At 46.2% G+C, this 11,157-nt stretch overlaps 1 protein-coding gene across 1 annotated transcript in view; it reads left to right on the forward strand.

The window, feature by feature from the left end:
• The window catches only part of LHFPL2 (LHFPL tetraspan subfamily member 2), a 144,837-nt gene extending 134,250 nt beyond the window's left edge, over nt 1–10,587 (forward strand). The window contains exon 4 of the mRNA XM_004420430.3: nt 6,464–10,587. Coding sequence (XP_004420487.1) covers nt 6,464–6,720 — 257 coding nt within the window. The 3' untranslated portion in view covers nt 6,721–10,587. The remainder of the gene's footprint in view (nt 1–6,463) is intronic.
• The last annotated feature ends 570 nt before the right edge of the window (nt 10,588–11,157 follow it).

Raw genomic sequence — 11,157 nt, forward strand, 5'->3', positions numbered from 1 at the left:
TCAGAGTCTAGGAGATGTCCGCCTCGAGGCAGTCTTTAAAGTCTTGGGACCAAGTGTGATGGGTAAGGAGAGTGTAGAGAAGAGGACAGAGGATTGAGCCCTGGGCACATGGTGTTTAGAGATGGGAAAGGTAGGAAGAACAGCAAAGGACACCGAGAAGGAAAAGCCAGCGAGGCTTCCCACCTGGAGGGAGGACACTGGCAGATGATCTAAATTCATGCGAGGACTGTCCTGTCTTAGTCTCGTTTAACCCACTCTGTCACTACTTTTTGAACTTGCTGATGGAAGCTCTCACACCCACTAGGCCGGGACTGCTCTCTGCACTGTGTCCCAGAATGGGGATGGGATACAGGAAGCCAGTGGCTCTCTGCTCTGACTTGCCTTCCTCCTGTTAGAGAGATGGCTGCCTGGGGCGAGAGGTAGGGCTGTGGTGGCAGGGCAGCCTCCTGGCCTTATGCTGTAGTGAACTGAGCTGGGCCAACAGGACTGGAGCTCAGGCTACGCTAGGTCCACACCCTAGACTGAGGCACAGGGTAGACCTGACAGGGATAAACAGCCTGATGTGAATTTTTTTTTTTCATTTTTCAGAGATCTTTTGAAAGGGGAGTGGATGTTTGATAATTAAATGGTCTCCTCCTGTGTTCCTAAATGAGTCAATGGATGTTTCAAAGCCAGAAATAAGTTGAATTCTTGATCTTTGTTACCTGAGGTTAACTGTGACACACCCATCAGGTTTCTGGTAAATGCTAAGATGAAATTGTGATGTAGGGGCCGGGCCCATGGCGGAGCAGGGAGCAGTTAAGCGCATGCGCTCCACAGCTGGCAGCTGGGGTTCGGATCCCGGGCGCGCACCGACGCACCGCTTGTCAAGCCGTGCTGTGGCGGCATCCCATATAAAGTAGAGGAAGATGGGCACAGATATTAGCCCAGGGCCAGTCTTCCTCAGCAAAAAGAGGAGGATTGGCATGAATGTTAGCTCAGGGTTGATCTTCCTCACACACAACAAAAAAAATTGTGATGTATACCAACAGGAATAAAGCTTTTCTGCCCTTAAGAGGCTCCGAGTCCTGCTGGGATACTGCTGTATCCTCAGGGCTGAGAATAATGCCTGGCACTTAGTAAATAGTTGTTGAATAAGCATACAAGACAACATACTGTGATACAGAGCTGAAGAGGGTTGTGCTCAGGGTAGTGGCAGCACACAGAGAATAACACTTTGGCAGGAAGTGGTGACAGATGTTTCACATAGAGGTGACATTTGGACTGGGAGGAGGAGGACATTTCCAGGTGGATGAGTGCCCAGGGGGTCAGCATGAGTAAGAGCCCCGTGTTCAGGGAATGGGGATGTGTCTCATGTGACCAGCTTCCTTGAGTATCACTGGCCTGGACGTGTGTAAAGCCTGTGACGCCCTACCCCAGCCCCCTCCTCAGCGCCTGCGTGGCCACTCATTACCGCGCCTGGCGCCAGGTCAAGCACACAGTGTGCATTCAGTGGACACGCCTCAGGAATACCTAGCTGGAGCCCAACTTGATCAAAACATACTAAGCTGCTGTCAACTGTGTGCTGGGAACTCCCTCCCCAGAGATATTAGGATATTTCATAGCTTTAAAATGAGCTTCTCTATTACGACCTAGTGGAGGCTGAGTGTTGTGCCCCTCACTGGGGTCCTCTCCACAAGCTGCTGCTAATGGGAGCAGATGGCCTTCTTTTCCTCCTGTCCTTAGACATTCTCCTTTGCTAACTGAGGTCGAGGTCAGTCTCTGCTGTTTGGTCTGGAAGCCCATCTGAAGAGGAAATGGGAGTGTGGTGGCCAAAGACTCACTGTTGTTCTGAAGAACAGAAGCCAGCCCTTAGTTCTCACGCTTCTCAGGCCAGGAAAAATGGCCTTCTTCCATACATGGTGGGTGACCCACAAAAGACAAGAAGCCTGGAGTCCTGCCCTTGGCCAGCAGGTGGAGAGAGGGGCGATTGTGTGACTGGTCTGGAGGGAAGGGGGCGGCGCTAAAACAGCCGGGGATCCTTTCCCGGCTCCCTTCACACACTGGAGAGCTGAGGTTCAGACTCGGCTCCCCCGTTCCTAGCATCCTATGCTCTTAAAACTCAAGGTGGTCATCTTCAGACCAAGTAAAATATTATTTATTGTATTTAGCAACTCCTAGTCTTTCCAAAATTGGGGGCTTGGCAGAATTATGGAAATGTTTTTCTTCCCACCTAAGGGATTTGATTAAAATGTGTATTTGATATCATATTATTTGATTTCAGGGCAGTAGCAAGAAAATTACCTAAGACATATAATTTTGTGGCTGGTCTAATCACAGCCAGTGCTGAATGCTGATCAGAATGCAGGAAGACTAGGACTTTCCTTTTCCTGGCATGTTTCATTCTTTTTTTTTTTTTTAGCCCCTTCTACGTTTTAGACACTGGAAACAAAGCGATGAGACACAGCTCCTACCCTCTCAAAGCTCATGGAGTTTAATTATTTGAGTTTAAACCCAAACCATATGTTCAGGTTGCCCAAAGAGACTCTGAAAATTCCTGTGTGCAGTAAGGAAGGTAGAACTGTTGGGAATCTACTGTTGAGTCTGAAAGTTCCTTCCAGGTAGGGGGAAATATTACTAAAACAGCAGAGGGGCGTGGTGGGCACTGTGTTGTGGTAGCTGGTACCCAGTGATCGTGAGAGAGCCAGCACCGTATGCTGGGCCTCCATGAAGGTGTCAGGGCTCTGTCTCCAGCCTGTGGTGGCATCTGGAAGGTAGTTCAAGTGACTAAGCCTCAGTTTCTTCTGTCTTCCCCAGATAAGGTTGAGTCATCTCCCAGGTGAGCCCATGGTGAGCATGTGCTGGCATCTTCTAATCCTCTTGGTACAATGAACTGGGAGTCTGTTAGCAAGAGAGAAGATAAGACACAAGGATGATGATATCTTTTATGGTTGTGGAGAATGGTACCTTCTTGGGTACCATCCTATCCAGTTAAGCCACGGCAGAGGGTACTGGCCCTCTGATTACTTCTGGTTTCTTTTGGTGGTGGCTGTTTTCTTTGGTTGCTGGCCAGCATCATGCTCCCTGCTTTTCCTCCTCTGCTGGTGGACCTGCCACAGCTCAGCCAGACACCAAGGAGAGATGCCAGTCAGAAGCAAAGCAGGTGCCCACTGGCCTAGTCCCTTACTTTGTCGCCCTCCACAGAACAGACACACATACCCCAAAACAATGATGCATTTAGACAAGGCAATGGAAAGGCTCCAGAGGCCACTACAGGCTGGCCCAACTTCAGGAACTGCTTTTTTAATAGCTATAGAAGGAGATCAGACCATTCTTGGCTTGGCTCTTATGTGAAACTCAATCCAGAGCACACCTCACCTTCCATTTGGCCTCTGGACATAACCCACAGCCAAGCTGATGGGCCCTGGGAGCACTCCAGATTGAGGACCAGAAAAACCACGCCGTGTTTGCAGCAGATTCAGTGTATCTTACTGTATTCTCTTGCCTGGTGTCTGATGTGCCTATTTAAGAAGTCATGGACTTTAATTCTGTCTCATTAGCTGGTGTCATCAAGCCCATTTGGAATTCAGGGCACAGGTTTGCTTCTAAACCCTGGGATTCGCAGGCCTAGAACAGGGCAGTGTGACAGGATGAGCCAGCCAACCAAGAGTCTCCATTTCCTTTCCTGCAGACACATTTCATTCTTACTGATCAGTATTTGTCAAAGTGATTTTACTGTTTTTCCCCAGGGACACTATGGTTTAGAAATATTTTAAGTTGCACTGATGTTAATAAAGTATTAAGGGCCTCTATGTGCCTCTATGTGCCAGCACTATTCTGAGCCCTGGCTTTAGAGCAGTAAACCACATACACAAAACCCTGCCCCTGAGAAGTTTCAAGTCTAGGATGGAGACGGAGAACAGTCACAATAACTTAGAAAACTACTAGGTTGAACCATATGAAATGGCCATTTTTATAGGTAAAAAATGGCCAAATATTGGCAGTTTCATATGACTCAAAGTAATCTATTTGATGTTAGTAATAAGTGCTAAGGAGAAATAAAGCCTGGAAGGAGGGTAGCAAGGAGGGGAGAGAGAGGTGGTAGAAATTTTAACTAGATTGGAACGGAAGACCCCAGCGAGAAGGGGCATTTGCAGAGGCCCTGGAAGCCGTCTGGAAGGAGGGCACCGTGGGGGACAGGGAGGGCAGGTGCGAAGGCCAGACAGGGCCGGTGTGTCCCAGGAGAGCCAGGGTGGCAGGGCAGAGAGAGCAGGGTGAGAAAGGCAGAGGTGAGTTCAGACAGGTGATAAGGGGCCGGGCCACACAGGGCCTCGAAGGGAGAGAAAGCTGGATTTTACTCAGAGAGATGGGAGACTTTTATGGGCTTTTTCGCAATAATTTTACTAGAATCTGTTGGGATGATGTTTGTGACTAAGGAATGCTTGTTCGGGCCGAGGAACCGCTGCTCAGGCTGCTTAGAAGCTCTCCTGGGCCCCGAGGGCAGTGAGGGAGGACTAAGTGTGGCAGACCCCTGAGAAGCCACCTGAATCACTATACTTTCTGAAATTCCTTTGGTAGAAAAGCCTTTTTCTGAATACCCAGGAAGATGATAAAAGTCATTTTTTTCTTGCTTCCCTGCAGGCCTGTTTTCCTTCTCTGAGTCATACATAGGCCTTGCATTTTCCTGGCATTAACCATGTGGATGGCAACTCTGATGAGTGCGGGGGAGAGGTCCACCAGCCAGGGCAGGGGAGAGCGGCGACTTCCTCCCCCTGACCCCCGGCCCTCTGAGACTTGGGATAAGACACCCTGTGTTTGTCTAGGCTGGCTGCCCGGGTTGGGAGTGCGTGGTTTCGGCACACATCACGTCTGCTGGGTCTTGCAGACACACCACAGCCCACTTTTTATTACCCTGTGGGCTTATTAATATTCAAGCTAAGGATTTTGGCGAACTGATAAGCATGGTACCTTAGATGATAAAAAAAGTCTCCTGCTGTCCTCATTCACAGAGTGATGGGCCGGGAGCAGCTGCAAGATTTTAGCATGGCCTGAAGCTCTTGAGGAGCCTTGTCTGAGCTCTCAGGAAAGAGACACCTAGGAGAGTGAAGGAGCGTACTGGAGTGAATGTTCCAGACTGTGCTGTGAAAAGGGGTCTGACGATATGAAAATAAGGATTATATTATTTAATTGCTTTAGAACTGCCTACTTCCCAGAAGGATCTGAGACAGCCAAATTAGGGTATTTCGTGTGTCTTCAACCAACCAGAGCCCAGCACAGGGTAGCAGAGCTGCTATGATGTGACAGCAAACTCCATGCTTTGTCTTCTGTCCCTCTCATATTAAAATGCATTAATTGTACTTATTGGGTTTGTTTAAGCCAGGTAATACAAATGACGTGTGCAATTAATATTTAATTGTAGCCACAATTCAAATATGAACCCTCTGGTCTTTTAAAGGGAAGAGCGCTAATGCTCCCTTGCCCAGGGCCTGCCCTAGAGCGGGACAGCAGAGGCTGCCGGCCAGAGTGCCTCTGAGTCCCTGGAGAAGTCCCTGCGGGGCGGCTTCACAGTTCCCAGGGTGGGAACTTAGGACCAAGGTTCCATGTACCTTGGGTGAGGTTTCCTAGGGAATGAGCTGGGGATTCGTCGAGATTTATCATAGGCCTTAGAAAGACGAAAGAATTAGCACAGTTTTGGATCTCCCCAGCTGAGTAAGATCTGTGCCAGTGGCGACAAGTTTATTCTTTCAAGGGTGCTAAATTGTAGCCTGGGTTCTCCCCCTGTCTCCAAATTATTACACCTTTCAAAATGTACCCTCAGCAACAAGCTGCCCTGCTTATCCATAACTGGTCAACTTTAATCTGCATGTGCTTCCACGGCGGTCCGGGGAGGGCGGGGTCTGCCAAAGGCCTTACCCTATTGCCAGGCCCTGTGTTCAGTTTTGTGGTTATTGTTATGGACATAGAGAGTACTCTTTATAGACTTTAATACTTACTACCACCTTACAAGGATTAGCCCATTTTACAGGTGAAGAATCATGTTAGACAGGTTGAGAGACTTTTCTAAGGCCACCCAGCTCACAGATGGCAGAGCTTGGATTCAAACCTCTACCTTACTCCAGAGTCAGAGCGCTTAACTACTAACGGACCCACCTCTGAATTTAGTGAGTCTTTGCTGTGATCCATTATCTTGCTGGTTTCTGTCCTAGCCTCACACCAGACTATAGGGGCTTTTCTGCTGTGTGATTTCTTGCCTTATTAGTGGGTTCACATTCCAACATGTACAAAAGAGGCTAAAAATATTTCTAATAAAGAGATGACATTTCTTAATCAGGTCAGATTAGTTGCATAAAACAGTCCCTAACACTTGCCATGTGGGACGGATGCCACAGCCTAAAGCAGGCGAATCAGGTAACAGTTAGAACCCATCTGTACGTTACTCGCTTTGCCAGAGCCGGGTTTCACCTGTCTTCTCTCCTGCCCTCAGGCCTGTTCCTGATCCTTGGTTTGATCCTCTACCCTGCGGGCTGGGGCTGCCAGAAGGCGATAAGCTACTGCGGACACTATGCATCGGCCTACAAGCCTGGAGACTGCTCCCTGGGCTGGGCCTTCTACACCGCCATCGGTGGCACAGTCCTCACCTTCATCTGCGCCATCTTCTCCGCGCAAGCAGAGATTGCAACTTCCAGTGACAAAGTGCAGGAAGAAATCGAAGAGGGGAAAAACCTTATCTGCCTCCTTTAGTCTGGAAGAGACGTTAATGCCATTTTCTTCCTTGTGTAACCTTGTGAAACAGTCCACCTCTGGTTTTGTCATCTGAGTCAAGTGAAGAACTAGTCTTTACGTACCAGAGCCACATTCCACAGCCCCGAGCCTTACCAGGACCCACGAGAGGCAACTTCCAGCTGAGCATAAGGACTGCACGTGAGGGCCGCAGTGCAAATGATAAGGGATGGAACATGAAAACAGTACATAAACCCTGACATACGGCTGACAAGCTCTGTCAGACTCCATCTCCCCCAGGGCCCAATGAAGGATAATGATCTAAAGCATTAAAGCAGCAGTTTCTCTGGTAACAGAAGAGACTGTTAGCCAGATTTACAGGCTGTTTTGAGAAGCATTTCTGCCACAAGCTTGCATACCTGTGAGCATCTCTGCCTGAGGATGAGGTTTGGGGGTTGGTGTTTTTGTTTCTGTCTAGTTCTTTCACGTTGTCTCAGTTGGAGACTACAGCGCAGACTACACACCTACTGGGGATAGGATGTGTGCTAAAGGGCAGAGCAGGACACTGTCTCTTGCTTAGCTGACAAAGGGGTCGGCAGGGACAGTTGGAATCCTGTTCTGGAACTTATTCTAGGCTGAATTCCAGGGTGAGGTGGATCAATCGAACTGTCACTCCAAGATTTTAGAAATTTGAGTAAAGAAAGAATAAGGATCTGTACAATCATGAGAATAACAGTACAAAATTCTGCTAGTGAAGACAAATTCATTCCACTTTCCAGCAGCCGGGCCAGCGCCACTACTGGCCCAGTCTCTTCTTTCCCCGGAGAGCACGTGTTCTTCTCCTAGGGTTAGGATGGTGCTTTGACTGCCAAAGGAAACCTCACTGTTGCCTCGTTCCAGGGACAGAGGTCTCCAAGCCAGCTGTGACTCATTCCCATGTTCCCTGGGAGAACTTGCCAGAATCTCAGCACTTGCGAGGAGACCTTTTCCCACTGTTTGGTAACCATGCTGTAGTCAGCTGTATTTCCAACCCCAGCAGCAGCAGAATGGCATTCGTTGCAGAAAAAAAGGAGCTAGTCATGGGAGTGAAGTTTTTCTAGTTACTGGTGTTGATCCTGAAAGCAGACTGAAATAACATTCAGTTGCTGCCACTGGCGAGTTGCATCAGAGGCTTCATTCCCAGGAAAGCAGAGTAGAAAGTTAATGCAAAAAGAAGAGCTAGACCAAGCTCATAGCACCTGCCTGCACCTGTCTACAAAAAGAATTGACTACCACTATTGAAAAGGATTCAGGGGCTTTTAATCTAGTTTCTATAAGTTACCAATATAATTGATTCAGGAATGGTATTAGCCAACACCTCAAATTTACTCTGGAATGATTTAAGTGGCCAGAAAACCTAGTCTCTTATTACCTTGAGCTTCAGAATTGCAGAACGATATAGAAACACTCCTTAGCAACTTAAGCAAGTAGAGTGGACCTGCCAGACTTCTGGAAGGATTGAAAGTATAGGTCTCTTTGGGTTTATGAATCTGCTCACTTGAGGACTGGCTTTGTTTTGAAAATTTAACAAATAATTCCTACGCACCTTCTCTGGGCAAGGTATTGTGTTCTCAGTGCCACCAGGCATAGAACCGTGATCCAGATTTTACAACCTTGCCCTGAGGAATCATTTTAAAGCTGTGCGAGTCTAACACCATGCCTTGGTGCAGAACAAATAATTGCTTTATATATAGATGGACTTGCATTCCTTCCTGGCCTTTGGCCTATACCAGAATCATCTTATCTCACGGATGAAGAGCTAAGGGCAGGAGGAATAGGAGTGCCAAACCAGGCCTTACTGAGTTCACCGTTCTTAGAGCCAAGTTCAGAATAAGCAAAATGTAAATCCTGTGACTTTTTTTGAAAAGAGAAGGGGTAAATACGCTCCTCATAGCAGCCTACAGTAAAGGCTCGGGAAAGAGTAACCCCATCTGTGACACCACACAGAAACAGGTTCCGGCACCACTGGACAGGGCTCCCGTCCCTGACTGTGCGTTTCTGTGCCCTAACCAAGTCCCCATGCCACCACAGTAACTACTTTTCATTAAAAAAAAGCAATTCCCTTCATCAGGCAAATAATCTTGATAAAGACAAATTTTTTTAAAAAACTTATCGAAAGATTCACCCTACTTTTTTTTCAGTACGAAATAGAGAACCCATTATCTAACACTAATTTTACACTCTCACACTCCTTACAGACGAGTCATAAGCCAGAGGCTTCTCTGAGCGTATCCACCTTCTTTGCTGCCCGATGCTTGCTGGCTAAGGTGGTGGCATATCCTAGGTCACCCTGACAACAAAAGTCACCAAGGAGAACATGACCTCTCAGCCAGAAGAAAGTCACTTGACAGTGTTTACTTCATTAGTCTGAATGCTGCAGAAGACAAGAAAAAACACATGCACACACACAAAACCCCAAACCACTAGAAATGATGGAAACACTGACATAGTAAGCAGAGCAGAGACCGAGTAAAAGGTAACGGGCTTTTAAGCCTTCAGTCCATTAGCCAGGCTTTGGTTGGGATGAATGGAACATCCAGAATCCTGCTAGTCTAGACCAAAACTGCACAGCTGTTTAAAAACCACTGAATATGAGGAATGTGTGAGAAATATGTTAAAACAATTAGACTGATTGTTGACCCACACCTATTTCTCTAATAAATTTCTATCAATCACCTAATTGCCTCAGTCTAAAAATCTAATATACCTGGGCCATTATACTACCAGAAAAGTCTTATTTATTTTTGCTTGTGTCTGTGCTTAAAGTTTTATGATGGGCTGTGATTCTCAACGAACTCCAAGAAGGCAGAAATCTTCGCCTTGGAGTCTGTGGATTCTTTAAACCTGTGTGCTAATTCAGCAATGTTACATGAAGTGTGTGAGGGTTTTCTATAGTTTTCAAACATCTGTGGTGTAATGATCTTTGTTAAACATGTATTCTGTAAAGTGCCATAGTCTTTTTTTATGTGTAGCATATTTAAAATATATATATGTATATTATACATACACAAGTCTGTGTGAAAGATGTGCAATAACAAAGGTGTATGTATGTTTTGTTTTTAGGAAACTGGACAGGAGTCAGAACAGGGATTGTTTCTGTTTTGGCAAAGGAGAGTTCAACATTTTTGCCTTCATGGCCTCGTCATTAACCCATGACAATTTTAATGCTACACAAACCTATGTGAAGAAAAGACTGGTATGAAATCATTTTGTCCTGGGTCTAAATTAAAATAATCACTAGTTTATGTGAAAGTCATGCCAGCAAGCAGGCCCAGTTAACGCTAGTCTTTCATGTGAAATGTGAAGCTGCCAGGCTGCCTTTTCTGTTAGTGTGATAATTAGTAGCTGGTACATAATCACTAGGGAGCTATTTCTTAACATGCTTTGATAGACCATGTTAATGCTAGACCACTATTTAAGGGCTAATCTCACACCTTCTTAGCCATAAGAGTCTGGCTTAGAACAGACTTCTCTGTGCAATAACGTGGCCACTGGAACCCCTGGCCTGCATTTGTGCTTGGGCAGCAATGCCTCCCAAGGGCCAAAAGAGTTCAAGGCGCGACTGGGATTTCTTCTGAGACTGTGGTGCAGCTCCTTCCAAGGCTGGGGGTCATTAGGTGCTTTGGAGGAACTCAGCACCACTTGCTATTCAACAGCCACTTGAGCCAAATATAAAATTTTATTTACCGCTGATGGACTCAGTTTGAGCCTTCAAATTTGTGGTTATCCTATTAAATTGTAAACTAATACATTGTTTGTCTAGCATTGATTAGGTTTCTGTGCATATATATGTATTTTCACATGTCCTCTCCTCCCCAGATCTGAATTAAACCAGACTTTGCAAACTCATTCTGATTCTTTCAATTCTAAGTATATTGGTTTCATTATGATGTGTATAATTTGATTAAGAAAATACCTACCAAATTTTATTTCAAACACTAACTTATATGTTATAATACCTGATATAAAATACCTTATATCGAGTATTTTAACTATTCCATTCACTAGTAACATACATATCCCTACCATAGATTAGCTTTAACTTCAAGGTAAGTACATATTTCTTCCTTGGAGAAGCATCAATGTAATTATAAATAGGAAAAAAAAAAACCTCTCAAATACTATATAAATATCTTATTCTGAGGAGGACCAGCCCTGAGCTAACATCCAATGCCAATCCTCTTTTTTGTGGAGGAAGACTGGCCCTGGGCTAACATCCGTGCCCATCTTCCTCTACTTTTTATGGGACGCCACCACAGCATGGCTTGACAAGCAGTGCATTGGTGCGTGCCTGGGATCCAAACCGGCGAACCCCGGGCCGCCGCAGCAGAGTGCGCGCACTTAACCGTTTGCGCCACCGGGCCGGCCCCCAAATATTTTATTTTAAAGTAAAACTAAGAAATATGAAAATGCTTCAAA

This window comes from Ceratotherium simum, chromosome 4, assembly GCF_057802395.1.
Source record: "Ceratotherium simum simum isolate JZ-2026a chromosome 4, ASM5780239v1, whole genome shotgun sequence".
In the NCBI taxonomy this organism is placed as follows: domain Eukaryota; kingdom Metazoa; phylum Chordata; class Mammalia; order Perissodactyla; family Rhinocerotidae; genus Ceratotherium; species Ceratotherium simum.